Consider the following 27,454-nt stretch of genomic DNA (forward strand, 5'->3'; position numbering starts at 1 on the left):
TTATTTTTAAATAAAAATGTGTAAATAAGAGGTCCAAAGCTTGACATCCAAAATAATCGATGAACCTTATGTCCCTGTAAATTTGCACAAACCGAAATTTGTTACCACTATTTGTGAGGGGGAGATGTGATTCTTCTAGATTTGGAATTTTTCATGAGCAACATGTATATTTTTGAAAAGTCCATGAACACAAATTGGAGAAGTAACGGTGAGTTTTCTTTGCCAAATATTAAGCTTATTAGGGCAAAAACCTATCAAGGTCCTCAATTAAAGATTTTATTTAGTAAAACTATAATCTGACAAATTAAATAGTAATAGAGTATTGAATAGTTGAGCTATAGAGGTTAATATTATTTGTAAATTAAAAGACTGTATATTTTGTGAATTATTTTTACATAAGATGAGTCCTAATTTTTGCTGGACTCATACAGTAGAAGCTTCTCAATTTGGCATTTTATTAACTTAATCCTATCTCTGATGGAGAGCGCCTTCAACTTATATGAGAAATTATAGAAAAGTCATATGAGCGGATAAATTTTTCTATGAAAAATGATGAACATCGATATTTTATTCGTATAGTTTTAAAAAATGAGCATTGAAATCTACAATGACGACAATTAAATTCGTCCCTTCAATTTATTCTAGCAATAAATTCTAAATATGATATCAACTAATACTCTAGCTAGCTCCAATTTTCACTTGGTAATATTGAAGCAATTCATTATGTCACAAGTAACCCTATCTTACGTCATGAAAAGAAAAGCTATATATATATATACCTAGCTGCTTGATTTTAATTGACTGAATAATCTAGGTGATATCCTCATCATCCAATGAAATGTCTTGTTTTTCATTGCATTGTTTGTTTATAATAATAATTGTCAAATTGAAATTGACAGAAGTTGAAAATAAATATTATTATTCAATTGAGAATTATTAATAAATACTTATAATAGAAGAATTACTATTAATATTATTTAACGATGGTGTACTTCAATTTTCCATTGGAATTAACGGAAGAGGAGTTGATGCTTCAGGCAAAGTATGCCAAGTTAAAGAAGAAAAAGAAGCAATTAGCCGCTTTGAAGGCTCCCAAGCCTTCAGAGTCTGAGAAAACCTATAAAAAGGTGATGGAAGCTAAAGATTCCAAGGAAGTAGCAAAGAAACTCATTCGAACCGGAACACTTCAGGCCATACAAAAGTCAGTGGAGAAAACAGAGAAATCCAAGGGCTTTAAACGATCTCAAGGATGGGAGAGGAAACTTTCAGATCCTCGCGTTCTAAGTAGTTATCAACCTTTCTCGGCGACGCATGGACCTGGGGGTGGATTCGATACAGGCGCGGATGATTTGAATCCTGAGCCACCCATTCCACCTCCACCTAAAAAAGTAAAGGATCTCTATGAGTCTTTTGTCTCTGCTAGGGACCGAGAAGAACGAAAGGGTGACAAGGCCAAATCTGCTAATACTGTCTATGTACACGGATTCTCCGTCTCTGAAGAACTCCTAAGAAACACCTTTTCCTCAGTAGGGAAAATTGTCAATATATCCATGGAAATTGATAAAAACTGCGGCTTCATCACATTTGACAAGGAGGATTCCGCAGAGAGAGCCATTTCAGACTATCACGAAACTAGTGTGAAAGGAGTTCAACTCAAAGTCTCAAAAGCAAGGCGGCAAATCATTGTCGACCCCATCAATGATGCTTCATCATCTGCAACATGGTCATCAATTGCTGCATCTCATAGTCAAAAGAGCTCTCATAATGATAAAAGAAATTTGATTCGATATGATGAGGACCTTTTCTAGTGCATGTTTTGTATTTCTATATGTTAAAAATACTCGTGAATAGTTATTTAATTATAATCATTATTGCATCACGGATTTAATGCAAGAACTCAGTATTTCGTGGCCACCACAATCATTTATTATATATATCAGTATATTGTATGTTAATCACATATTGCTCAAAATGTATTTTACCACTTATATTAATTCATGTTTATTATTATTATGCTAGCATTTAAATGTTCTCTCTTCAATTAGTGAATGCTTCAAACTATTATTTATTAAATTTTGTTAAAGGTCTTCATATTTTTAAATAATTGAATACAATAATCTTTTTCTTATAATTGATAATTATCATTCATTTCCTTCTCACTAGTGGAGTCATCCCGCGATATATGGATGCATAAACGTGCAAAAAAATATGTAACTCATTTTGATTTTTTATTACAATGAAAACAATATAAAGTAAAAAGAAGGGGAATGAAAGTTAATAATATGTATCTCTTTTTTATAAAATTATAAATGAACTCTCTAGTATCTAAGAACACCATCATCAGTATCAGTTCTTCCAAAAATAGGGATTCTGACTAAGTCGTCTCTCGAAATTAGAATACCAGTTCTGTATTGATGAAAAAGGTACATAGGTTTCATTGGCTTTTCTCCTATTAACAATGTCTGAAGGAGATAATGCAAAACTGGATGTGTAGTTGAATAGATTATCGACCATTTTTTGAGAAAACTCAACAAATGTAGGTACACTCGAGGCCTCAGCTTCTTTGACGGGGGTTTGTCCCTGTATATTCACTATAAATAGGATGAAAGTTGGATAATATATTTTGTAAATATTTTTCCTCTTTATAATATTTACCCAGCGATTCTACGGAAATTCCTAACTGAGCATTATCACTGGAGTCAATGACGGGTCCGGGTACGTGATTGCATAATCTGCCGAACCTCTGTGCCATGTCTTCGTTCAACCCCTTATTTCCTTCGTCTCTTTTAAGCTTAGATATCTTGAAAATAGCTGAAGGTTTTTCATTTGTGAGGGATCCAAGGAGCTGCCAGGACTCTCCATAGAGGACATCAGGCCAATTAAAATATACAGCACCTCCTAATCCATGAGGAAAGGGTTGTGAACCCGTGAGAAAGACAACAACATGATTGACACTTTTAACTTGAGGGATGTCAATGAGTGCATGAGTAGGATCCACTGAGCGAAAACCTGTATCCACTAACCGTCCACTGATCAAAAGACCAAACATAGCTAGGTATTCGATTATACGGTATAACTCTCTCTGTCGGCTTAGTACAACTCTCCCCACTCAAACAGAAATTGATGTGTAAGTTAAAGTAGCGACATATTCTAGAAGAATCCCCGTCCCATTTATTTATGCTTTGAGGAAAAGAGACTCGCTTCAGGGAAACCTTATTTTTAAATACTCCAATGCACTCACTTTTTAGTTTTTACATTCATTTATATTTTCCTTTCTGCAACAGCTTCTTCTTCTTCTTGTGCAAGTCTCTCATTTCATTTTCTACCTACAGAATTAACATGCTCAAGAATATCGCTAAAGGAATTGGAAATCCAATCCGAACCTTCTCCGCATCAACTACTCCCAATATTCAAGCCATTAAGTCACAATTTAAAGGATATGAGAAGTACGGATCCACTCGTTTGGAGATTCATGGCGAATTAGCAAAAATTATTTTCGATCATCCTGAGAAAAAAAATGCAATGACTAGTAACATGATGGTGGAACTTCACGACGCCCTCCTCCAGTTAGAAAACATAGTTTCTCAAACCCCAAATACATTGCGTTCCCTATTGGTAACTTCCAAAGGCGACTTCTTTTGTGCCGGTGGGGACAAACGATTTGTTCAACATATCTTTTCACCTGTGAGATCATTTTTCTCCATATTAATGAATTAATTGTACTCATTTCGTTATTGCAGGAAAATGGAATGATGATGGCTTCTTTCATGAACGAGACCGCAAATAGAATCAATGAATTACCTCTTATATCCGCCACATTTGTTCAAGGAGGTGCTCTTGGAGGTGGAGCTGAGCTTTGTTTATGGACAGATTTCTTACTCCTTCATCGAACTACGGGGAGAATAGGTTTTGTTCAATCAAAAATGGGTTTATTACCTGGATGGGGTTCAGGTCATAAACTTGTACGTCAAATTGGGCCTCGTTATGCTTCCCGACTCCTTTTACTTGGAGAAATACTGAATGCGGAAAAAGCCCTCCAGATAGACCTAGCCAGTGACTTAGTTGAAAGCGAGGAAGAAGCAGTAGATTGGCTCAAGGAAAAATCCGCTCATCTTTCACCTCATATTATAAAGCAAATAAAGAAGCTTGTACATTGCTCGAATCTTGAAAACGCAATGGACGTTGAAAAAGAGCTTTTTGGGTCAGTGTGGAGTGGACCCGCTCATTTAGCTGCTGTTGAAAAAAACATTAAACATCGAAAATAGTGTATGTGATTTTACTCATTGAAGTGATTAAAAAAATATATATTATGTTTTATTTAGTGCTGTTATTTTATATTGTGAGTTGTTTTAACTTGTATATGTTATTTTTATATTATAGATAAGATATAATGTTCATGAACAAATGGGGAAAAAAGTTAATTTATGGAGGAAGTTTAGTGGGGACCTGTGTGGGTCTCTATGTTATATTTGAAGATACGATGAAGCTGAAAACATTTGAAAAAGAAAAAGTGATTGAGACGGGAGGGGACCCAAGGAACATGGTATACTTAGTAACAGGGGCAAATTCGGGAATTGGGCGTTCCCTTGCATGGGAACTAGCTGCAATGCAACATAAGGTCTTTCTCTTATGTCGCGATATGAAAAAATGTGAAAAAACTCGAGAAATGATCGTTTTAGATACAAAAAATAAGTGAGATAACAAATCTGAGTAATTATTTTAAATTAACATATGTTTAAATTAGATATGTGTACTGCCGTCCCTGTGATTTAAGTTCACAAAAATCAATCCGGGATTTTGTTGATGAATTTAAAAAAGAATAAGTTTGAAGGGATTGATGGGCTATGCAATAATGGGGGTGTTATGGACATAAAGGACCGTAACACTACATCCGAAGGGATTGAGCAGCAGTTTGGTGTCAATCATGTTGGACATTTTCTCCTTACTCGGTTATTAGAAGGCATGATCAAAGCAAAGAATGGGCGGATCGTATATCTTTTGAACTTGGACTATCGTTTAGGAGTAGTTGATTTTTCTGACATTAACTTCACTCATCGTAAATATAATCCCTCAACTGCCTACAAACAATCTCAACTAGCAAATGCCATGTTCATTCAACACTATTCTAAACTCAATAGTCCAGACGTCTTGACCATTAATGGAGCTTATCCTGGTGTATGCAATACAAATATAAAAAGACATATGTCCGTCGAGAGATCCTTCTTTGGGAGCTATGTTTCCGGTCCTTTTTTAAATTTGTTTGGCCGTCAATCCATTGAAGGTGCTCAGACCCCTTTAAAACTCTTAATAGATCCGAGCTTGGAGGGTGTTACAGGGAAATTATTTTCTAATTTGGAGGAAATCAATGTCAATGATAAAGCAACACAAAATGATTTGAACACTAGATTATATTTAATGGATGAATATTGGACGGATTTGATAACTCATGAGGACTTGGTGAAAAGTAACGTTCGTGTTCAGTCAAAAACCAATGAATGATATTTATTAGATATTATTTTTTGTAATAATAGTTTTATAGGAGAAAAAAAAATTAAATTAAAAATATAATTCGTAAAAAACAAAATACAAGGAAATTTAGATTGGTTTGATTTTGAAATGGAGTCCAATAAGGGAAAAGACAAGGCACTTAAGATCTTGCACTAAATAGTAGAAACATCTAAGACCGTCTGGATCCTTGGAGGAATTAACATCCACGAGTGATCCAATTTTGGAAGTCGTAAAAGAGATGTGCTCATCCCCAATTACAATTTCTAATTCTTGTCGGCCTACACGATCTGGTTGCGGCCAGAGAGTATCATCCTCGGCCATAATTTCCGAGTCCTCGATGATTCTCTTCAACTCCATCATGACAGATGAGTGAACGTACGCTTCCTTACGAATCATCGTGTCATTTTTGTAGTTGGAGTTGTTGGCGTATCTTAATTTGCCATCGGGTCGGAATTCAAACTCCAAAAACTCGTGACCGAATTTACCCTTGTGTCCAACATAATAGCGGAGATAGAATTCGTTCCGAGAATCGTTGTCCATCCTGAGTGAATATAAATTAATATCGTTAAATACAGCAGGCCGCAGAGTAAACAAAATATAAATTGAAGTTGTGTTCGGCGATAGTCGACTGCTGAGTGGCACAGCCAATACAAGCTACGAGATAAAAGGAAAGAAAAAGAAAAACAATCGCAGCTGAAAGCCAAGAAATAAATAAACATTGAAATATATACTAATAAATGTTACGTACAAGTTGTAATTTTGTACAAGTTCTAACTTGTACAACAAACATTATTGCATGTACCAACCCAAAAAATGAAATGAATAATTAATTATAAATGAAGCACTTAGAATACTTGCAATAAGTAAGCATTATAATGTTATGATTTAAATTCAATTGGATATAAAGTGTGTATTGGTTTACAAGAGTAGTATTATATAATATTAATCTCAGAGCACTAAGTTCTATTTGTTCGTAAATTCCTAATATAAAAGTAATTTTAAGTTGTGAATTATCATAATTAAATAAAACATGAATAGACTAACAAATTGTTACTTTAAAAGTCGTAACTTGTACAGAATCCCAACTTGTACTGTATATAAATAGACATGTTGAGACCATATTATAATAATACGCTACAGACTTGAGACTCATACAGAATTATCATAGACATATTAATGTTATATTATAATTTATGTAAATCATTGTTCATTAAAAGTAGTTTTATTGGGACTTTTGCCATAATAATGGTTAAATATTGTGCTGCATACGGTTGTTCGAATTTGGACAAGGGCTCTTCAACTGGACGTAGTTTCCATCGATTTCCTAGAGATCCAAGTATATTAAAATGAACAATTTTGAAACGCCCTATGTAATAATAATTAATAAGTCTGTCATTTTCTTGTATAATTATAGAAATTCGTGATCAATGGATACGAGCTGTCCGTCGAAAGGACTTCACACCGTCCTTACATACCGTATTATGCTCCGATCACTTTTTGCCAGAGGACTACTTAGAAGGCAAAGAGTATAGAATCGTTAGGAAATTAAGATACAATGCTGTGCCAAGTATATTTAATTATGTAGTTCCTAAAGAACATAGGCGGGGGAAAAAGAGACGAATTTCAAGTAGCCTAGAACTTGAGGATGATGATCATCTTTCGGCTAATACTGATATTCTTATTGTTCCTCCAAAAATGGATCACAATCGTCTCATAAGCAGGGAGCATGCATATGCATTTCCGTCAGATATTACTTTGGCGAAAATCAAATATGATAATCTAGAGTCTCTATTTTTCAAAAGCATTGCCAATGGGGAAAGAAAGGACCAGGGACTTCGTGAGGCTAAGCAAAAGATTGGAACCGATCCACCATTGAAGTTGAGATGGCCTCCAGAAAAAAGATACATAAGATTGGTTCCCATCCATACCCTTACTAAATTCAAGTGATCTTGTGTAAAAACTCGTGTAAAATAAATTCAAAATTTCCATCTATTCGAAAAAAAAGACAATAAATACGCTATTCATCTACCGATTTAACTGAATTGACGAGCAACTATCATCCATTTCTAATGTTTTAATTGTGAGGATAATACTCAAATTGAAGTAATTATGAGTACATACATATTATTAATATTCAAAATCGAATGTGAAGTTACCACTTGTAAACTAGTCAATTAGTTAAATGGCTCCTCTGGCCCTGCCTATGTTTATCTTCTTTTGTCTTTCTCGGCTGTGACTATGAAAGATGGCCGAACGCCCTAACAACATCCACACTTTGATTGGATGTGGTAAATGATATTTAAGAGTGGGAATTTTAAAATTATACTAAATAAGATCATATTTATTCCAAAATGGAGTCGGATGATGAGTCAAAAATACTTTGTATTTTCGTGAAAAACGCCTGGATAGGAGCAGCTAGTTATACCTTAGAATCTGGAGAAATATTTGTTCTGTCTGATCAACAATTGGATGAACCTGATTGGGTTATTTTCAAAGAATTTATGAGAGAAATGAATCCCAGTTTGTCAAATTTTGTTTATTTAAATGATATAATATGAAATAATAACCTATCCATGAATTTTTAGGTGAAATAATAGTTTCAAGTCTTGGTGAAGCAATCCACTTTATTCAAAGATTTATCGAGTCTGATGCCCTTTTTAGTACAAATCTACATAAAATATCTTCCTCTTTTTTTCAATCTCACAGAGTGTAAATCCAGAATTAACAATCTTCGTTTTACTTTTGAAGAGCTTCATCCTTTTATTGATGATGATCATCGTCAACTTTATTTGGCTTCTACTCTTAATAATACTTTAGAGTGCACTATTCGAGCTACGGGAGCACTCTTAAAGTTTCTAGAGAGTCATTTTAAGCATCAATCCAATGCGACTCTGGAATTTACATGCATTAAAAGCATAGAATCAACAGAGGTTCTATACATGAATAAAATGACATTTGAAGCATTCAAAATTTTCGAACCCACAACTCGACCATCAGGTTCTAGTGCAGGGAAATGGAATAGGTCCAAAGAGGGACTAAGTATTTTTGGCCTACTTAATCGCTGTAAATCATCTCTAGGCGTCAAATCTTTATGTAATATACTAAGATGCCCTCTTAGAAAATATGAATCTATTATAAAAAGACAAAAATTAATTGCATTTTTTGTACAATCAGAACATTATGATCTTGTCCAAAATCTGCGGCAACATTTGAGAAGTACTAAAAACCTTAGAGGAATAGTGAGAAGGATTGCAAATTTCACTGCTTCTGTGCAGGATTGGAAAAATTTAAAAAAGACAATTGATAATCTCCTTGGAATGAGTCGTGCTATAGCTGAATATACTTCTGAATGCGATATTTTTGAAAGTATGTCTAGTTTGATAAGTGATGATATATTCTCAGTATCCTATTTCCTTGAAAAAATGTTTGATATTCATGAATCAGAGCGGACGTATAGATTTGTTGTTAAATCAGGGATCGATGACACTCTAGATGATAAAAGACGTAAGCATAATGGGCTCCCAGACTTGTTAACTTCTATTGCTGAAATGGAGATTGTTGATCTTGGAGATGTAATTGAGGAATGTTCTATAATTTATTTGCCAAGAATAGGATATATGATTGCTGTCAAACCCGTAGAAGAAGATATATCTGAAGAGGAAATCAGTGCACAGTTTAGTAATTTTGATTTCTTATTTAAAACGAACGAAATACTTCACTTTAAGAGTGATCGATGCAGAGAACTGGATCAAACATTTGGAGATACAGATGCAGAAATTAAGCAAATCGAGTTTAACATTATACATAAACTATCAACGCTTGTGCTATCATTAGATGAGACTTTGAAATCTCTGACAGATCTTGCAGGAAAATTGGATTCAATCATTAGTATAGCAATGGTTTCAAAGGAAAATGGATGGGTAAAGCCAAATATGACTGACGATAATGATCATGAATTTAAAATTGAGGAAGGAAGACATCCTCTTCAAGAAATGTGTGTTAATGTTTTTGTTCCAAATACAACTTCTTATGGTAAGGATATCAACATACAAAATTTGCATTGCTATTATCCAATTTTAGATTCTTCTAGGGTATGCATTTTAACTGGACCTAATGGTAGCGGTAAAAGCGTATATTTGAAACAAGTTGGAACTCTTGTATACTTAGCTCATATTGGATCATGGATCCCTGCAGTAAAAGCTTCTGTACCAATACTAAGACGCATAGACACTCGTATAAAAGCAACAGAATCTATTTCTCTTGGACTGAGTGCCTTCGCAATTGACGTTCATCAAATGAATTCAGCTATAAGGTGAAAAGAAGTAAATAATATATAATTAATTACTTTTTTTTATCGTAATTTAGCTCATCTACTAAAAACTCTTTAGTTTTAATTGATGAATTCGGCAAAGGAACGAATGATAGAGAAGGAGAATCGCTTTTAGTTTCTTCATTGGAATTTTTTAGCTCTCTCGGCGACTATTGTCCTTTTGTCCTTGTCACAACTCATTTTAATACAGCATTTGATCATCTTTACTTTAATCCCAAATTTAAATTCTTTACTCTGGAATATAGGAAAGAGGAAAACCTGGTAACTTTTTTCTATAAATTGGTTGAAGGACGTTTAAGTGGTTCTTCTTGCGCGTGTGAAATTGCTGCAAGTGTCGATATTCCATCAGATGTAATTGAAAGGGCTCAATTTCTTATATCAAACAAAAATCCTCAAACTTTTAGATACCCGTCTAAATGGGGGAAAAAGATTGATTTTCTTGAAAAGCTTGGCAAAAGAATCATGGACATGGATCTTGATAAAGCTTCGAGAGAGGATCTTCTTTTCTTACCTGATGTACAATAAAAAACATACATTTCTAATATATCAATAGTATAATTTAATTAATTATTTTATGTAAATAAATATATATATTTTGACCCTATCATCATTAAACATACAATCCTTTTGAGCTTTGCAGAATAGTTGATATGTCTGATTTCAGTATCATACTATTAAAGGTTTCGTGATTCATTTTATTTATAAACATTAAGTAAAAAATCAAAACGCACAGATCGGGGATTGTCAAATTTTTCTACCATCTTTGAAGATTGCAATCATGACAACTATTCGACAATTTACTGCCGACGACTTATTTCGTTATAACACCATCAATCTGGACCCACTGACAGAAACCTATGGTATTGAGTTTTACCTTCAATACTTGGCTAGATGGCCAGATTACTTCGTTGTCGCCGAGTCCCCTTCTGGGGACTTGATGGGTAAAAATTCATGTTCTACACATGGACTACGTTAAATATACGGAGATTATTATATTTTCATAGGGTATATTATGGGAAAAGCAGAAGGAACTGGAGAGAATTGGCATGGGCATGTCACAGCCGTTACTTGTGCCTTCTCTTACCGCCGTTTGGGTCTAGCGCGTCGACTCATGAATGCTCTTGAGACAATATCAGAGAAAAGGCGTTGCTATTTTGTGGATCTCTTTGTCCGCGTATCTAATATAGTCGCCATTAACGTGTATCTTAATTTAGGCTATTGCGTATATCGAATTGTACTTCAGTACTATAGCAGCGAACATGTGGATGAAGATGCATATGATATGAGAAAGTCTCTATCAAGAGATAAAGATAAAAAAGCTATGGTGAGACTGGAGCAGCCAATACATCTGTCGGATCTTGATGATTATTACTGTTAAATAACGTGTCAAGTTGTGTGACTCAAACGTCATTTTCTTGCAACAATATATAATATTGATCTAAATTTACGTATAAATTACCTTATATCTTGTTGATTAAAGATGCTTGGATCGCCATTTCAAAATATATTCTACGAGATTAATTCTTTGTATTGTATTCATACATAATTATTATTCTAAACATTAAAATCCAAAATTGTAGCTCTTACTTGAAAAAATACTACATTTATTTGCTGGGCGTTTATTCTGGGGAGTGATAAAAGTTTGTACATCTGTACTTGAACAATAAAATTGACCTGTGGAAAAAATAGGATAACTTAATTAAAAAAATGTTTATTAATCCAAACACATTTTTGACCTAAAATATTGAGAAAAGGTCTCAAATATCATTCATTTTGATTTTTTTTTTTTTTTGACCAAAGCCGTCACTCCTTGTTAGTACTAAATGATTTGCTTTGGCTTTGAATGTCAATGGTAAAATTCTCATACGTTTAAAAAAATGATATTTCATGCCACTTAATTTAACGATTAATTTTGATTAATTATTTTTTTTTTAGAAAATCTCAAAATCCGCAAAAATGTACCCCTTAGATCATTTTGATATTGTGGTATCAGAAGAACTGAGATCTTACGATGATTTTTGAACTGTTAAGAAATTCATGAGTTTATTATTTATATAATATATTTAATGTTCGTAAAAAAAAGTCAACCTGTCTTGAGAAATGTTATTGTTATCAGCTTTGTACAAATCGGCATCGTCAGTAGTAGCAGCTAACAGTCACTTAATATAAACATAAAGTATAAAATCAATTTCACAGTTTAATTTGGATGATTTAATATTTAATAACGTCTTATCTGAGATGTCATTCGGTAACTTATCCGATTTAGGGCGTCTTTCTTTTTCAGATCGAATACCTGAAGCCTTGCATCGATTAGAGAAGAAAGGAGGGTCCAAGTCTTGCCCATCAGAAGACATTGTTCTGGACTTTGTGTCTTCTCAGATCTTCATTCATGAGAACGAAATACAGAAATTGGAGTTGATTCGCCTACTTATAGAATTTTTCAACGGATCCAACAACTGTGATGAAGTTTTTACTCTCCTCTTTAAGGATCCTTCCCACGATCCCCTCATGCACACCCTTATCTCAGCATCAATTGGACTTAAATCATCCTCACTCCTTGGGGCTGCTGGAAATTACTTCCTTTCCCTCCCTGAAACGCCTCCACGACTTCTCTCCCTCTCCAAATCCATCCTCAGGGATTTCTTGCCCAATCTACTAGAATCCCTCTCTTCATTGCCCTCTCTGAGCCACTCCTTGGTCTATGCTCTCCTTCTCGTTCTCCCCTCTCAAGAACCTCTCCCGCTTCTACCCATTATACATGAATGGATTAAATCCACTCCAATGCAAGCGATTTTGCCACCTCCCAAAGTTAAAATCACTCCACGCATCCGTCCACCCATACTAGGACTTCCCCTTTGGATCCTCTTTCTTCAAAACAGTCAAGAAGCCGAGGAATTACATCTAACTCTCCTTAATTTCATGGTTGAAATACAACAGGGTCTTATAAAAACATCCTTCACCATAGACTCCAAGCAATTAATTTACTTCATTAGTGAGATTGAACGAGCCAAACAATCACCTGACAATGAAACCATGCTCGACAAAACCGGTCAGTTACTTCAAGGCCTTATATCATCCAAACTTATTCACACCTCTTCCCACAAAGACCTCAAATCATCCTTATCGAAACTTAATGAAATAAACTTTTTATTATCGATGATTCATAAAAATCTATAATTTAAAAAGACAATGCTCTGTAAGTGCCGCTGGGGTAATCATAATCTTATTTGCAAGTCTTGATTGGTGAATGAGTAATTGTAGTACGACTTTGATAGTGAGAGCATCCTGGTTTACTTGTCTACGAATAAATATGAAAAATAAAATAATTTAATATGTGGATAGAAATGATTTTTTTATATTTACCCTGTGATTGATATGACAGATGTAAGATAGTTTCCGAGGTATAGAAAAACCTTTCTGCTCAATTCAATTGGAAATTGATTTAAAAAGCATGAAATCCCCAAAACAAGGGTATTTCCGTCAATGTGATCCCCTGGTTTACGAATGATTGGAGAATTTCCTAAAAAAAACAATACCTGATAAATTAATGCTATTTGACACAACATAATATAATGATTTCCTTACCAACTCTATCGATAAATGAGAGTCTTGATGAAACCGAAATGATGAGTAGGAAAATAAACTCGGGTAATAAATTGATTTGATCAGGTATAATGTAAATAGCTTTTAAAGGATCTAAAAGACCTGACCACTGAAGATAATGACTAAATTGCTGAAGCAAATTGCTTTGAGAAGGCAATTTGCTTTTCACACTTGATGACGCTTCTTCGATCATCCGTCTTTTTTCTTCTTCCAATAATGATTCATTCAAATTTTTGACAGCAGAATATAATGGTTTTGAGTTAAAATTACATTTCAGCTTTAGTTGATATGAAATTTGAAGTCTCAAGATCTGAAAGGATCCCATATTGCAAAAAAAATGCAAAAAAGTCGATAATAAGGATTTTGAGGCCTTTGAAGTTAAAAGAGTTTTGCTTAGCCGAATAAAGTCATGTGATTTGTGCATATGATTAAGTTCATCGAATTGTTTTAATAAAAGTGACCACTCTTTGGAGCAAGGATTATTTTTGATAAGGTGACTAATCAAGTTTTGCAAACATACCACGGCTTTAAGTCCAATTAGTCTATCTAAACCTGCCATTCCATAGCTTCCCAAAGCAGAAAAAAGTGATGAAAATAAAGACAGGGAACAAATATCCGTCTTCGACTTTACATCATACCATTTTTGTTTTCCATTCACAAAAACGATCTGACTATTAGAATATATGTAGAGTGAAAATGAAATAAATGAGCAAGGATGACTAATTATAACTTACAATGGATCAATTAGATTTAGAAGTTCTTGAGCTAAATACCCTACAAATGTTAATCCTTTTCCATCCTCCAATGAAGGATATAGGATGATTGGTATTGTTTTACTTTGGTAAGCACTCTCTACTTGGGGAACTTTATGCTTCAAAAATAAATTTGACTCTTGCTCAACATAGAAATTTATGATACGTGACATTTCTTCTTGCCATATACACAATCCCGGGATATTAATGTAATCTTGTACATATTCAAACGACTTACTCATACCCTGCATAAAAGTTTTAAGTTCCTGTATCTTATCAATCAATCGAAAATTGAGCGACTGAAACGAAATATGATGGTACATATTATTTAATGCCTATTTAAGTATCGGCAAAATGTATTACTTTGGACTTATTACAGCTGGAGAAGAGTTTATTACAAAAGAAGCAAACCCTTTGAACCAATTCTTTTCTCATTCCTTCTATTAGTAGATTCTTTGCGTTAATTCGAATGACCCCAATTAAGGAATTATTCATCGTCATCATTCCATCAGCAAATGTGGATATATCATGAGTTAATTTGGCTATTTCATATCTTTCATCTAATAGAGCATAAGATTTGATTTGATCTTTATCCAATCTTGAGGGCATATCAAACTCTTGGACAGATTGTATCTCCAAAACTTTTATTAAAAGTTCAAAAATAGATTTTGGAATTATTTGTAGCACATTTTGAATAAATTGTACGATTTCTACTGAATAGTAATTTGAGACAAGGGTTAATTGTTTGCTTTCAATTTGGCTTATACGAAGAATGGGAGTCTCAATTACAGAAGAAATCTTTATAAAAATTGCTTGTAAACGTTTTACAATTGAGGGATCATTTATAACTTCTTCTTGAATAAGTGGTGTAAAGTGATCTATAATTTCCCATCCATACTGAAAATCAGATATAACTTGCAATAAAACAAGAAATTCCTCTTTCACACCAGCATAGCGAACAATTTGGGTTAAATATTCAATGGAGTCCATAACATATTGTTTTACCTGAATATATTTAAGTTACGATCTATTTAAATTGAGTGAAAAATTATTAAAACCTGTAAATTGGAATCCATTTGCCCTAGTTCAGTAGATTCTTTAAGAGCTCGAATCAATTTCATTGCTATTCTTCCAGACTTCAGTGGATCCTCCAAATTTAAATTAGAAATTTCCTTTTTTCGATTATAAAACCATTTCTCCAAGTTTGTGTTTTTGCTAACACGGCTCAATTTTAATTCTCCTGCAAAAACTTTTGAAAGTTCTAACATTCGACTTTCACACTCATTTTGGCAAAAAGTCCATTTTTCCTCTCTCTTAGAAATTAAATCTTGATGTATACGACGAATTTTTAATTCCAAGGAGGCTGTATTTAGAAGTAAGATAAATGTATCGTATTTTTTACCCTCAAATTCCAACATGATATCATCACGGAGCTGACGTGATTTTTTTGTTGGATTTAAAGGCAACGGTGAAGTATGTAGCATTATCCACCGAAGTGCATAGTTACATTTTCTAATCATATCAAGTATTTGCACGGATTTATCCATAAGTTCTTCTTCCGTAAGTACACCATCATTTAGTAACTCCGTACTCTTGGAAACCAGTTTCTTTAAAAAATTAACATCAACATGAAGATTATTCAAACAAAAACTCAGTAAGATTCATATTACTTTTAAGGATTCAGACATGCTCTTGGTTATTTCTCTAATAAGATGCGTTTGGATGGTATTAGAAAGAGCAGACTTGGCAGCCGGATAAGGCTCCCAATAATGAACCAAATTGATAATATTACCCATATAATAAGTTGTGACCCAGCTATCGAAGAAAAATTTATCAACGATTTCCCTCATTGCAAGTTTATCTTCCTTCAAAATATGAGGTGCAAAAAATAGGCAAATAATCATCATAGAGCCCTGAGATGACAATGCTAAAGAACGATGTTCTGGGAAGGAAGACATTTGATTATAGATGTCATCTAAACGTAATCGAGAAATAACAATTCTTATGAAGGACTCTGGAATATTTGTTCGTCTTGAAAAATAAAGTAAAATTTAGAATAAAAATGCAATAATATGTACTGTAATCACTACTTGAAAAAACATTCAGGATAGTCGGGAGGCCTTTTCCCTGCTTGATAAACAAATCCGGTGGATCTCAATAGTTTACAAACATCATCGATTCGATCAGTATGCCCTCCTGTATATCTATTATATGCAACCAGAAGTCTTTCTCTAATTGGTCCTGGAAAGAGTTTATCTGTGAGGAGTAAAACGACTCCTAGAAGATTAAGAGCTTCACACTGAAGTTCAAAAGAACAAAACAAAAAAATTAATAATTAAGCCTCGTTTAAGAAATATTGAAAATTACCAAGAGTTGCTTTCCATCCGGATCAGTCATTAAAGAGTCCAAGCAAACTTGTAGATATACTCCATTTCCACAGTCGGAAATGAATTTCTTCAAATCGAGTGTATAGCTTATAATGGAATCAAAGAATTTATAGAACCTTGTAAGTATTTTTGAATACGAATCTTTCAGACTGTCATCCAAGTCACAAAGGTTTTCATTGGAACGGATGAGATCCTCCATTTTCTTTGTAGATTGGAAATATTGGAAATCAAGATTGAGTAAGAGCCCATATTGTGAGACCTCTCCCCTGGATGGATTGAGGCTGTATATGGAGGGTACGGCATCTTTTAAAGAAAATAATTCATAAAGAATGTAATTGCCTCTGGAAGTTAGAGTAAGAAGTGCTTGTCCACACTCGTTGTTCTCATCTAACAAATCCATATCTTAGCATATTAATTATTATATTGAGAGGAATCAAAGAATCAACTGCACTATCGTAGAAGAGGGAGTTTATTTAGATATCTAGCTAGCTGTCGTATATTATTTTAAGCTCGAGCCTTTCATATCATCAAGGAAGGAAAGTCAGTTCATACTTTAAGTACTTTATAAAATGTTTGACATAATATTTTAATTTGGATTTTTTTTAACATTTTCTCAAAATTTCATGTCAAAAAAAATTGACTGTACTTGGCCGTACTTAACAACTTTACTTTAATGCCTATGAAATGAATGAGAATGACATAAACGAATTCTAAGTCTTACATCATTATTCATTGATAGTGGTGAAATAAGCTGCGTCTAAACACATGTCAAAACAACTTCATTTTTGTGTCAAATATCATGCTGCTAATGTCGAAAATGGGCATGAGACATCTTATTAGGAAACGACTATTTAGTCTATTTGATACACCAAAATACTCGATAGTCATACCACATCCGACTTCTCCACAAATATCCTACAACTCAATTCCAGAAGGAATAACCTTACCTCCCTATGCCCTGAATGGAGTCCCTCCCTCAAGTCCTTCAAATCTTGTTGAAATTAAAAACGTTTCACGAATCAACTCCATGCGTGAAGCTGGAAAGATTGCAAAGAGTCTATTGATTTCAGTTGAAGAGCTTATCAAACCAGGTAATTATACATGTTATAGGCGATAGTCTTATCTTATTCATACTATTAACTGCGGGAATTAACATCTTGCAAAGGTATCACAACGGATGAGATTGACAAAAAAATTAATGATCTCTGTTTCCATAAATACGAGGTATATCCATCTCCACTCAATTACAAAGGGTTTCCAAAATCGGTCTGTACATCTGTCAATAACGTTGCATGTCATGGAATCCCAGACAGTCGACCGTTAGAAGAGGGAGATATCATCAATGTGGACATTACAATTTTTACAAAAGATAAAGTCCATGCAGATTGTTCGAGAACTTTTTCAGTCGGGGAGATAGATGAAAAAGCCAAGTCTCTCCTTTCCGTTGCAGAGGAAGCACTTTGGGTTGGAATTAAAGAAGTAGCACCAAATAAACCTATTAATTCCATAGGGAAATCCATAGAAAATTTCGTACAACTAAAAGGATATTGTGTCATTCCGATATTCACAGGGCATGGAATCGGATCTAACTTTCATGAATGTCCGGATATTTTTCATTTTACTTATGATGGCGATGATCTCTGTATGGCTCCTGGAATGACATTTACCATTGAGCCCATTGTGGGTGAAAAGTCAGATGCGATTCGTATTTTACAGCAAGATGGTGAATAATTAATAAGCAAATAATATTATATAATGATAAATGATCTATTATAATTATATATTTTGTACATAGGGTGGACTGCATTGAGTGTCGATAACAGTCGTTCAGCTCAGTTTGAACATACAGTTCTTGTTACGGATTCTGGATTTGAAGTTTTGACTTGATGTATACGTAATATATGTTTATGCAACTATAATTAATAGCCATAGATTATGGATAAGATTTGTAAACAAATTTGCTCAAATCTTTGATCGTCATAGCATAATTTCTTTAAATGTTCAATTAAAATAAAAAACTATGGGTCTAAATACAATGTCTTGTTAAAATAAATGTGTTCTGTTTATTAGTTATGAATTACAATGATCGTCATTTGCTACAATGCTCAAATTATTATTTTATAAATGCTTATGTAAATTATATGATAAATACAGGGTGTCCACGATAAATCGGAACTACTTTAAACTTCATCCAGATCCATAATGTGAATATTCGGGGTTAAATCATACTAATATAAAAGGTTGCGTGAACAATACACTATAACTTCCACCACAATTGTTTTGACAACAAACAATAGTCATCATGGAACAAGCAAGGAAAAATGCCATCCTCGAATTGGCTCGCACGGGACACAAGCCCTCTGCTATCTACAAACTTCTTAACCACCCCAAGACCACGGTGTACCGGGTCTTCAATGCCTTGGAGGATGAGGGGAAGGTCTGCTGCAAGGCCCAAAACATGAGAAGTGACCGAATCCGCACTCCCTGCTTCCTTGAAGGCCTCCAGAAGTCCGTCAAGGCTTCTCCGGGTACTTCCTTGTCCAGGTCAGCCAAGAACCGTGCAGTGAGCAAGCAGCTGGTCTCCAAGGCTGTGAATGAGGACTTCGGGTACAAGTCATACCGAATGGCCAAACAACACATCCTCACGACATCCATGAAGGCCACCAGGCTCACCAACGGTAAGCGTCTCCTCAATGACCTGAAGAGCCATGGAGGAAGAATCATCTTCTTCTCCGACGAGAAGAACTGGACTATCGACAGAAGCTACAACGTCCAGAATGACAGGTGCCTGCCAAGGAGAGAGAAGAGGTCCCTGCGGTCTTCACCACAAAGTTCCCGGCCTCCTTGATGACCCTGGGTGTCATCTGCAGCACCGGTGAGGTGATGCCTCCTTTCTTCTTAAATCCCAAGGAAAGGGTTAACGAGATAAGGTACTGCGAAGTCATGGAGGAGTTCGTCATCCCCTGTATGAAGGATACGGCCGCTGGGAGGGAGTTCATATTAAAACAAGACTCAGAGCCCGCACACATCGCCATGAGGACCACTAACCTCTTCAACTCCCACGACATCACATTCTGGGATCGCAACACTTGGCCCTCCAACTCACCCGACCTCAATCCGAGTTATTACTACTGGTAGGGGAAGTTGGAGAGGGAGGTGTGCAAGGTCAGCCACAAGAGCATCGAGGCCCTGAAGAGCTCCATTTCGAGGGAGTGGAATGCTGTCGATTCCGTGGAAGTCATCAGGGCATGCAAATCCTTTAGGGGCAGGATGGAGAAGATGGTGGCTGCTGAGGGAGGAAATGTTGAATAAATTTATTGTTTAATATCACTTTTTCATATTAACAAATACAGTCCAAATTCCATTTTTATCAAGCAGGTTGAATTTTAAGATAGTTCCAATTTATCATGGAGACTCTGTATATTAATATAGGGTTATATATCATTTTAAGCGACTACAGGGCAAATTATAACTCTTTAGTATAACCAGAACGTTGTTCATATTCTTTCATTTTTAATCAAATGGATTGAAACATATAAAATGGTTAAAACTTTATTAAATATTTAATTGTTACTATGTGATAACAAGTGATAGTAATTAGTACAATGGATTTATTATTTTAAACTTAAAATTTGCAAATAGGGTCACGTATGTCCATAAGATATAAATGCTGAAAGGGGAGGGAATTAAAAAAAAAAATGAGTACCTTTGGGCGTTGATAAATTCCATTCTTATAGCAGCTAGAGAAAGAAATATATATAAAGAGAGGATATGTACAAATTGGAAAATATCTTTATCTTAATTTCAGCTGTTAACAAACATAGATTTAGTCAATGTATTTAGTACAACTAATAAGTAATAACATTATTATAGAAGAACAGAATATTATAACATTGGATGTAGTAAAGCTGTAGAATATCAATGGATAAATCATACTTAATGGCCGATGGGTAATTTCGAACATACTTTTAAGATATCTCAATGACGATTTTTTTTAACATTACAACTTATGTGAAAATTAATAGGTAAAATTCTCAATTCTATGTAATGTAATTAAAAAATAATAAGATCTTGTAATAATTATTAGACGATCTCCTTTTTTTATTTGTAGCTGAAGCTTCTCCTGTCAATTGATCCGAATTTATTTATATATCTATTGTATAATTTTAGTCTGTACTGCAGGATATTATAAGCAGTCGATGTTGGGATACCTGGTTTGACAAACCTCAAACAGACATGTCTTAAAAATTACGTTGATCGCTTCTTTAGAATGTTATAACTTCTAATAGCAGTAGTAAAGTTTTAGGATATCATACAAGCGTTAATAAACTTTTCAATAGACAATATATATATATTTTGGCTATAGCTCCTGAAGCTCTCTTACCCTGTGGTCGCCCCTGACATAATAGAGTCTTGTCTAATATCTATCATCCGTATAATTATATTAAATTTTTTGGCACCTAAGTTAAAAATTAAATATTGACCATTTTTAGAAACGAAATCTTTTCAAAAAAATTTATCTTACGATATTCCCATTAAAAATTTTTCATAAAGCAAAAATTCCTTGTTTTTGGAAGAGTGGCTAAAACTCCACTCCTCACCCAACATCAGTAGATGCCTCTGCTCTAATACATCCAAGTATCTAATACCCTTTGAAGATCCGTAGAATTAAAAGTTGGTATAATAGCAGTATTAACGTTGAATAATCCAAATTCGTTATTCAAACCAAGGACATCCCTATCCAATCTCTTTTTATAGCAGCTGAATTATTTTATCAAAGCTATGTATAGAAAAAGACTATTGCCTCAGAAAGCCAAACTGCCATGGGAAAATAACTTGACGTCTTGTTATTATTATTATTTCTTTCTAAAGGACTACTGCGCAGCTAGCGCAGCTACTGTGGAGTTGAGCAAAGCAACTACTGAAATAAAGGAGTAGTAGTAGGAGCCAGGACAGAAAAAAGAGGAGAGAGAAAAAGAGAAGGTGATGGTAGAAGAGAAAAGAGTGGCAGTGATGGGCCTGGGGGTTTGGCTAGGAGGAATCCAAGTCTTGTTCATCCAAGGAGTGAGAAATATTAATCTACTGGAATTTGAATTGGTAGGATTGATGAGGTTTGGAGATGTGTAGTGAGGTTGACGGCGAGGATCGAGTCTCCTCCTCAGTTGAGGAGGAGGAGAGTCAGAATTTGAATGAGCGACTCCGTTCTTTGTGTAAGATGGGCGATGGGGAGGAACTTCGTCGATTGCTTCGGAATCACGGATCTCGTGTGGATATCGACGGTCTTTCCGTAGAAGGTTGGACGTGTCTTCATGAAGTAATAACCCATGAATGTCAGTTTTTGAACGTGGCCCGGATCCTGGTGGAGGAAGGGGGTGGGAAGGTGAACACGCAGGATGCTCACGGAGACTCTCCCCTTCACTCCACACTCCTGTATCATAACGCAGACAACGCCAAGCTCCTTCTTCAAAATGGAGCTGATCTCAACCTAGTCAATGCTCTGGGCAGATATCCCATTCATGTGGCGGATGATCCAGAGTCCCTCTCCTTGATTATCAATCATGATCCCTCGGAAGTAGACCGACAGGATCGAAATGGAAATACTCCGCTACACTTTGCTGTTGTTTCCAAGGATAAAGAGCGTGTCTCTCTCCTCATCTCCCATTCTGCCAATGTCAATATTCAAAATTCTTCTGGATCCTCTCCTTTGCACCTTGTAAACGGGGATCTGGAAATTGCAAAGTCTCTTCTAGCTAGTGGAGGAGCGGATCCTAATCTTCCTGATGCTTCAGGGAATACACCTCTTCATCTCTCTGTTAGAGGTCGAAATAAAGATGTTGTACGACTTTTTATGAATCACAATGGTAATCCTACTCTTAAAAATGCCACCTCCAAAACTCCTCTGAATCTCGCCAAGGACAAAGAAATGAAACGTATCCTCGCTAAAAAATCAATAACTTCACCATTTACACTGACCATTAATTTTACTGCTAAAAAAGCTACCACAATCAAATCACCACCCATCATAGATAAAATATTATTGCCAGAAAAACCAAATACCCCTGGCATTCTTCGAAAAAGGAAACGCACTTTTGATCCAGGTGAAGAAGAACCCTTGAGAAAGGGACCCCGATTAACATTTAATGAAGTTGTTGATTATTCTGGTGTAGATAATGTGGAAAATGAAAAAAGAGTTAAAATCCCACCCATCTACGTTGATCCTCCCTTCTCTTCAGATGAGGACTAGAGTTTAAAAGAGAACAGATAACCATATAATATAAATATATATATATATTTATTTTATTAACATTTAATTATATTGATAATTATTATAGACTGTGATTCATACAGGGAGAACAGAGTCCTTAATGATGAGTACTAGAGGATTTAGTTTGTGATATTTATAAATGTTAGCTATTATTCCCCTTGGTTTTATTATGAAATTCATTCTAAGGTACGTGTATGGTGTTATGAAAGATTGAATTAGTCCATAAATGCGAGCGTGGATTTTATGTTTCTAATTTATTAATATTTCGTCAATGTTATGTATTGATTTTCTTTTATTACTTTTTTCACCATTTATTGTCAAATGCTTATATTATCTATACTTAATACGAAGAGATGCACAAGTCTTAATATAATCAGAAAGACTGAATCACTCTGTGCAGTATTTATTTTCTATTTTTATTAATTAATTATTGATCCTTTAATTGTATCTCATCAATCATATATGAGATATATGAGCTATCGGAATTAATAATAATTTAATTACTATTAGTTATTCGTTTTTTTATTATTGATTTTTACGAACCTATAATGAAAGCACATAATAAATATCTAGGAACGAGTTGAATTATAATAATTGACTCTTTGACCCCTAATTTATTAAACCATTTCGTAATAAAATTTCAATTCCTTGGCTTCCATTCTTATTTGTATTGTTTTGTGCGTAAATGATCAATTAATTTAGCTGTTTGTATAAGACTTCTATAATCATGAACATGTGGTGATTGAGTTATTTGTAATATCAGTATACATATTTTTTTGAAAATATAATTAAATTAAATTTATAACAATTTAATTATTTATTAATTTATATTATATTTTGTGGAAGCGCTTATTTATTTTGTATATTTTACTACCAAATAAATAACATTTTCACCAACTATAATTTAAACAAATAAATAGTTTGATCACCATAATCATGGTCAAAGATTTAATAGAGCGATTATACTATACACTAATACCTCAAAAAGTCCGGCTTATTGATCCGATACATAAAGAGAGCGTAAATGATACGAATTAGTAATTCATACTTTTTGCATGTAAATGGTGGATTTTATTACTGAAATGGCTTATAAATGAAAAATCGTACTAAAACGAAACTCGGACTCAACAAATTTGCACTTTTGAGGGAATAAAAGGTGTCTTGACCCATGAAAAATGTTTCTCAATTATATATTGTCCGATTAATTTCTCTAAAGGAAGAACACCAATCAAGAGACTCGTAATTTTGCTATAAATGCTAAAATATGTTATTTAAGGGCACTCATTTATACTGATCCCCTCCCTCCCACCCAAAAAAAAAAAAAAAAAAATCAATTAAAAATTTAATACAATAACAATTTAACTCAAATAACTATCAATTTTTAAGCCTTTTAAATTCAAAATTGACATAGTTCATTGAATTTAAAACAAACCCATTTCAATGTGATAAATTTTGGAATCTGTACGTCCGAAAAATTGACCACAAACTTATGTGAAAATATAATAGTTTCTGAAGAAACGGTGTAATTATTTTCTAATTTAATGCTCCCAAAAATTCCGTTCATTTTTGAGTACCTGAACGGCCAAAAATTAAACAGCCTTCATAATTTCGTCCTTTTTCGTTGAGTGTCTTCTCTTTTTATATAGTGTACTCAATTACCTTATTGAAGCGAATCGATATGGGTTTCATTCTTCTCCAATATGAACACTACCTTGGTAAAAAGTGAGAGGTTTTTTTCCAAGTCCAAACTGGTCTTTACAATTTTCAGACAACGCCTTTAAGCTTAATGTTGATAGTTGCTAATAAATAGTGGCCTCTAGCCATCACTGCTGGTTTTAAAAGGGCCCTAGGCCCCTCACTAAAGTAATAAGTAGATATCCCGCCTGAAATTATTTTCTTAAAAAAATCGTAATGAAATTCTATTAAAAAAAAGTAAGCACATTTATCTTTGCCTTGGGCCAACGCTCACAGTAAAACTGGCTCTGATTACTATTATAACTTAAAGGGGGCGGGGGGGATTATAAAAGACAATGCTGTTTGTACATTTAATGATGATGATTCTGTTTGTGATATGGTTAACAGTGACGTAATCACGGATTGGGTATTGGTACCTCCTCCGGCTAATTTAAGTGACTATAGAAGATTCACCAATAATAGGGCCAATTACAACAAAAAAAATATATTGGGATACAGTGGTTAATAAAAATAAATTACCATCTTGCATGGTTGATTTTTCAGTTAAAAAATTTACAACTGCATGGAAAAAATGAACAAATAAGTGTCTGAATGCAACTTTTTCAGAGAATGAAAGTAAAAATTGTGAACAGATCTGATCATTGCATACCATATAATATTGTATTATACTTTGTGCACCACTTCTAAATTGAGATAAGGTTAATGCACTAATTGAATATTCAATATATTAATGGTGTAATTTTTGTCTTTTTAAAATGAAAATTACTTATTGATAAGTATTTTTGTAGCATTCTATTTAGTTCAAAAGCCCATACTCATAATAAATAGCTAATAAGTTATTTGAATATGAAATGATAGCATCAAGTAATACGTAGATGGTAATTAAAATGACTGATGTAATTAAATAGGCTGATATGAGACGTACAAATTGTAACTTGTACAATTTGCTTGTGTAAATTACAACTTTTACACAAGAAGTTTTATAATTTCACCTTCAAGGATGTCATTTTAGATGCTATTTAAGCACTTTGGTCGAAAATTTGGGAGTATTCTGAATTATTTTATAATATTCAGTGAAGGGGGGGATCTCCTATGTAGGTGGTTATAATTATTAATGCTACATCGTAAGCAATTCCGTTAAGTAAAAAATAATAATAACAATTTCAAGAATGTTTCGAAGGAGAGCAGCTTAGCTTATTCTCCTCAAGAATGAAAGAATCATGATATCCACTTAAAAAATACTTTTGAGGTTACCTACAATAAAAACAAAAAAATCAGGCTAAATAATGCTTAGTATTTACAACTGAAATACGATCTGAGTACATCCAAGTACTTTCTAGTATTATCTGGTTTTATGTCTAGATTATTATTATAATATTATATTTTACTCTATTCCATTCTTTGTTTAGTTACTTTTTATACTTACGGAGAGCAGGAACAGTGTGCATTATGACACCAGATATTAGTGCAGATAATAATTGAGGATCAGGGGGAGGGGATCTTGGCCTCCCCTCATATAATTTGTTCTATAGTAGTATTTATTGGCTCTATTAATGGTGAATCATCTATAGACGATCCAATAACAAAACCTTGATTTTACCGGCACTGTAGTGTACTAAAGAATTCAAAAGTGCCGCGATGCTTGGATTCATAATCATACGATATTGATTGTATTGATGCTCAGATTCTTACTGGAAAGGGTAAGTCAAATAAATAATAATCCTTGTTCTTAAGTTTAGTTAAATAGAAACCACAATGAGCAGGTTTATTTCTAAATTGTCTAAGCCTCCACTATTCAGTAATAACTGTACTAAAGAGGTTAAATTCATTGATGGACTAATTTATCCCATAAGAAATATCTAAGAAGTCAATTCTCCCATTAGAAATTAACTTAAAATCGACTAATATTCCTTCTCCCACAGCGGGCTCGTCGGAATAGCGCCTCTCTTAAAACATTTTAACAATTCTTTTCTCCAACAGATGTGGGTCATAAATTCTTCACATAATTTTGAAGTCCTGCTATGAATCATCTATAATCTGAAGATAATTCACGATATCATAGTGATCCTTCTGCAATTTTTTTTTAAGGTGTGGTTGATCGTTTTGAGAATTAGTTTGTGAATAGTGATGTGTCGATCCTTCTTTAAGACTACATATCCGTCAAGTTCAGTTTCGTTCCGGTCGAGTTCAGTTATGAAACTTATATAGTTCGGTCCTTGATGACGTCACTCAACTTAATATCTTCTTTTTTTAATCATTGATAGTCCCTAACTACCTGTCCCAAGACTGAACTTGGTTTGGCAGAATAAATAAAGTCTGACACAACACTAATGCGAAGCTCTGGGGTAATATATATATATATACTCGGTCACCTTCCTATAGCATCTTGGAACAAACTTAAGTAGGCCATTTTCTGTGTACACGGCTCGTGTCTCTTCGTCAACTATAGACTAGCTCGTATAAAAACTCGTTTGTCATCAGAGCCGTTATGAATTTTTTAGAGACATGACTATTTGAAAAGGCGAATGGAATATTTTTATACTTCAAATTGTGACTACATTTGACTAAAAACATTGTCTTCCCAAAGTTTAGATTCTAGTTTGGGGTCACCTTACTACTCAGTAACCTTTAATTTCTGACAACTCTTATCATCAGGTATTACTGATCTCTTTAAAGTTTGAACTAAGAGAATAAAAATGTGTCTTAATATAGTTAATGAATTATAGGTTTTCAGAAGTACTATATTATGGTTTTCTATAGTTTATTTATTATTATGTGGTTTTACTGACCAACTTGATCTTATCGAGGCAAATGTGGTCATTATGAGTCCTTCATTAAGTAATTAATAACACTAGTCGACAAATTCACTGGATAAAATAATTTTTGAGAGGTTTATATGTATTAAATAATGTAT

At 34.0% G+C, this 27,454-nt stretch overlaps 12 protein-coding genes across 13 annotated transcripts; 9 read left to right on the top strand and 3 right to left on the bottom strand.

Annotated features, from left to right (window-relative positions):
• Positions 1–818: 818 nt before the first annotated feature.
• LOC121125996 (negative elongation factor E-like) lies at positions 819–2,131 on the top strand. The gene has a single exon (XM_040721279.2). It carries the CDS (start codon positions 984–986, stop codon positions 1,806–1,808), a length of 825 nt encoding a protein of 274 aa, XP_040577213.1. The 5' UTR covers positions 819–983; the 3' UTR covers positions 1,809–2,131.
• An 80-nt stretch (positions 2,132–2,211) lies between these two features.
• LOC121126006 (protein OPI10 homolog) lies at positions 2,212–3,138 on the bottom strand. The gene is made up of 2 exons (XM_040721286.2): positions 2,656–3,138; positions 2,212–2,591 (listed from the first exon to the last, which is right to left on the bottom strand). Exons 1-2 carry the CDS (start codon positions 3,047–3,049, stop codon positions 2,347–2,349), a joined length of 639 nt encoding a protein of 212 aa, XP_040577220.1. The 5' UTR covers positions 3,050–3,138; the 3' UTR covers positions 2,212–2,346.
• A 201-nt stretch (positions 3,139–3,339) lies between these two features.
• LOC121125969 (ethylmalonyl-CoA decarboxylase) lies at positions 3,340–4,421 on the top strand. Its single transcript, XM_040721244.2, has 3 exons — positions 3,340–3,684; positions 3,741–4,266; positions 4,381–4,421. Exons 1-2 carry the CDS (start codon positions 3,340–3,342, stop codon positions 4,263–4,265), a joined length of 870 nt encoding a protein of 289 aa, XP_040577178.1. The 3' UTR covers position 4,266; positions 4,381–4,421.
• Positions 4,391–5,584, top strand: LOC121114235 (retinol dehydrogenase 13-like). Its single transcript, XM_040708177.2, is given in 3 exon segments — positions 4,391–4,692; positions 4,745–4,820; positions 4,822–5,584. Coding segments are annotated over 3 exon segments (1,056 nt in total). The 3' UTR covers positions 5,500–5,584.
• Positions 5,477–6,209, bottom strand: mago (mago, exon junction complex subunit). Its single transcript, XM_040721310.2, has one exon. The coding sequence runs from the start codon at positions 6,046–6,048 to the stop codon at positions 5,596–5,598; it is 453 nt and encodes a 150-aa protein (XP_040577244.1). The 5' UTR covers positions 6,049–6,209; the 3' UTR covers positions 5,477–5,595.
• A 544-nt stretch (positions 6,210–6,753) lies between these two features.
• Positions 6,754–7,455, top strand: LOC121114409 (THAP domain-containing protein 2). Its single transcript, XM_040708406.1, has 2 exons — positions 6,754–6,844; positions 6,923–7,455. Exons 1-2 carry the CDS (start codon positions 6,754–6,756, stop codon positions 7,453–7,455), a joined length of 624 nt encoding a protein of 207 aa, XP_040564340.1.
• A 701-nt stretch (positions 7,456–8,156) lies between these two features.
• Positions 8,157–10,442, top strand: LOC121125946 (mutS protein homolog 5). The gene is made up of 3 exons (XM_040721234.2): positions 8,157–9,540; positions 9,589–9,820; positions 9,874–10,442. Exons 1-3 carry the CDS (start codon positions 8,157–8,159, stop codon positions 10,361–10,363), a joined length of 2,106 nt encoding a protein of 701 aa, XP_040577168.1. The 3' UTR covers positions 10,364–10,442.
• Positions 10,443–10,616: 174 nt separating this feature from the next.
• On the top strand, positions 10,617–11,417 carry LOC121126016 (N-alpha-acetyltransferase 20). The gene is made up of 2 exons (XM_040721298.2): positions 10,617–10,779; positions 10,843–11,417. The coding sequence occupies exons 1-2, from the start codon at positions 10,617–10,619 to the stop codon at positions 11,214–11,216; spliced, it is 537 nt and encodes a 178-aa protein (XP_040577232.1). The 3' UTR covers positions 11,217–11,417.
• Positions 11,418–12,076: 659 nt separating this feature from the next.
• Positions 12,077–13,183, top strand: LOC121125987 (uncharacterized). The gene has a single exon (XM_040721267.2). It carries the CDS (start codon positions 12,077–12,079, stop codon positions 13,013–13,015), a length of 939 nt encoding a protein of 312 aa, XP_040577201.1. The 3' UTR covers positions 13,016–13,183.
• On the bottom strand, positions 12,969–16,980 carry Strump (WASH complex subunit strump). 2 transcript variants are annotated; one of them, XM_040721204.2, is made up of 10 exons: positions 16,561–16,980; positions 16,284–16,492; positions 15,864–16,224; positions 15,596–15,800; positions 15,252–15,520; positions 14,557–15,198; positions 14,176–14,492; positions 13,424–14,112; positions 13,202–13,358; positions 12,969–13,136 (listed from the first exon to the last, which is right to left on the bottom strand). In XM_040721204.2, the coding sequence occupies exons 1-10, from the start codon at positions 16,978–16,980 to the stop codon at positions 13,010–13,012; spliced, it is 3,396 nt and encodes a 1,131-aa protein (XP_040577138.1). In that variant the 3' UTR covers positions 12,969–13,009. The 2 variants fall into 2 exon arrangements, with proteins under 2 accessions (XP_040577138.1, XP_040577130.1); XM_040721196.2 differs by having other exon boundaries at positions 15,252–15,800.
• A 399-nt stretch (positions 16,981–17,379) lies between these two features.
• Positions 17,380–20,663, top strand: LOC121125979 (methionine aminopeptidase). The gene is made up of 3 exons (XM_040721255.2): positions 17,380–17,671; positions 17,746–18,303; positions 18,376–20,663. Exons 1-3 carry the CDS (start codon positions 17,380–17,382, stop codon positions 18,465–18,467), a joined length of 942 nt encoding a protein of 313 aa, XP_040577189.1. The 3' UTR covers positions 18,468–20,663.
• Positions 20,664–21,481: 818 nt separating this feature from the next.
• LOC121126036 (uncharacterized) lies at positions 21,482–23,354 on the top strand. Its single transcript, XM_040721330.2, has one exon. It carries the CDS (start codon positions 21,700–21,702, stop codon positions 22,822–22,824), a length of 1,125 nt encoding a protein of 374 aa, XP_040577264.1. The 5' UTR covers positions 21,482–21,699; the 3' UTR covers positions 22,825–23,354.
• The last annotated feature ends 4,100 nt before the right edge of the window (positions 23,355–27,454 follow it).

The sequence above is a fragment of the Lepeophtheirus salmonis genome, chromosome 1 (genome assembly GCF_016086655.4).
Source record: "Lepeophtheirus salmonis chromosome 1, UVic_Lsal_1.4, whole genome shotgun sequence".
NCBI classification, from domain to species: domain Eukaryota; kingdom Metazoa; phylum Arthropoda; class Copepoda; order Siphonostomatoida; family Caligidae; genus Lepeophtheirus; species Lepeophtheirus salmonis.

What these genes read in the sequence shown, in the direction of transcription:
- LOC121125996 (XM_040721279.2), top strand. Translation starts at nt 984, where the DNA reads ATGGTGTACTTCAATTTTCCATTGGAATTAACGGAAGAGGAGTTGATG.
- LOC121126006 (XM_040721286.2), bottom strand. Translation starts at nt 3,049, where the DNA reads ATGTTTGGTCTTTTGATCAGTGGACGGTTAGTGGATACAGGTTTTCGC. An exon ending in AATTTCCGTAGAATCGCTGG is followed by an intron (nt 2,592 to 2,655) that starts GTAAATATTATA and finishes TCCTATTTATAG; the next exon opens with TGAATATACAGGGACAAACC.
- LOC121125969 (XM_040721244.2), top strand. Translation starts at nt 3,340, where the DNA reads ATGCTCAAGAATATCGCTAAAGGAATTGGAAATCCAATCCGAACCTTC. An exon ending in TTCAACATATCTTTTCACCT is followed by an intron (nt 3,685 to 3,740) that starts GTGAGATCATTT and finishes TCGTTATTGCAG; the next exon opens with GAAAATGGAATGATGATGGC.
- mago (XM_040721310.2), bottom strand. Translation starts at nt 6,048, where the DNA reads ATGGACAACGATTCTCGGAACGAATTCTATCTCCGCTATTATGTTGGA.
- LOC121114409 (XM_040708406.1), top strand. Translation starts at nt 6,754, where the DNA reads ATGGTTAAATATTGTGCTGCATACGGTTGTTCGAATTTGGACAAGGGC. An exon ending in TCGATTTCCTAGAGATCCAA is followed by an intron (nt 6,845 to 6,922) that starts GTATATTAAAAT and finishes GTATAATTATAG; the next exon opens with AAATTCGTGATCAATGGATA.
- LOC121125946 (XM_040721234.2), top strand. Translation starts at nt 8,157, where the DNA reads ATGCCCTTTTTAGTACAAATCTACATAAAATATCTTCCTCTTTTTTTC. An exon ending in TCCAAATACAACTTCTTATG is followed by an intron (nt 9,541 to 9,588) that starts GTAAGGATATCA and finishes ATCCAATTTTAG; the next exon opens with ATTCTTCTAGGGTATGCATT. An exon ending in CAAATGAATTCAGCTATAAG is followed by an intron (nt 9,821 to 9,873) that starts GTGAAAAGAAGT and finishes ATCGTAATTTAG; the next exon opens with CTCATCTACTAAAAACTCTT.
- LOC121126016 (XM_040721298.2), top strand. Translation starts at nt 10,617, where the DNA reads ATGACAACTATTCGACAATTTACTGCCGACGACTTATTTCGTTATAAC. An exon ending in CCCTTCTGGGGACTTGATGG is followed by an intron (nt 10,780 to 10,842) that starts GTAAAAATTCAT and finishes ATATTTTCATAG; the next exon opens with GGTATATTATGGGAAAAGCA.
- LOC121125987 (XM_040721267.2), top strand. Translation starts at nt 12,077, where the DNA reads ATGTCATTCGGTAACTTATCCGATTTAGGGCGTCTTTCTTTTTCAGAT.
- Strump (XM_040721196.2), bottom strand. Translation starts at nt 16,980, where the DNA reads ATGGATTTGTTAGATGAGAACAACGAGTGTGGACAAGCACTTCTTACT. An exon ending in CCAGCTGTAATAAGTCCAAA is followed by an intron (nt 14,493 to 14,556) that starts GTAATACATTTT and finishes ATTTCGTTTCAG; the next exon opens with TCGCTCAATTTTCGATTGAT. An exon ending in CTCATTTATCGATAGAGTTG is followed by an intron (nt 13,359 to 13,423) that starts GTAAGGAAATCA and finishes TGTTTTTTTTAG; the next exon opens with GAAATTCTCCAATCATTCGT.
- LOC121125979 (XM_040721255.2), top strand. Translation starts at nt 17,380, where the DNA reads ATGCTGCTAATGTCGAAAATGGGCATGAGACATCTTATTAGGAAACGA. An exon ending in TGAAGAGCTTATCAAACCAG is followed by an intron (nt 17,672 to 17,745) that starts GTAATTATACAT and finishes CATCTTGCAAAG; the next exon opens with GTATCACAACGGATGAGATT. An exon ending in TCGTATTTTACAGCAAGATG is followed by an intron (nt 18,304 to 18,375) that starts GTGAATAATTAA and finishes TTTTGTACATAG; the next exon opens with GGTGGACTGCATTGAGTGTC.
- LOC121126036 (XM_040721330.2), top strand. Translation starts at nt 21,700, where the DNA reads ATGTGTAGTGAGGTTGACGGCGAGGATCGAGTCTCCTCCTCAGTTGAG.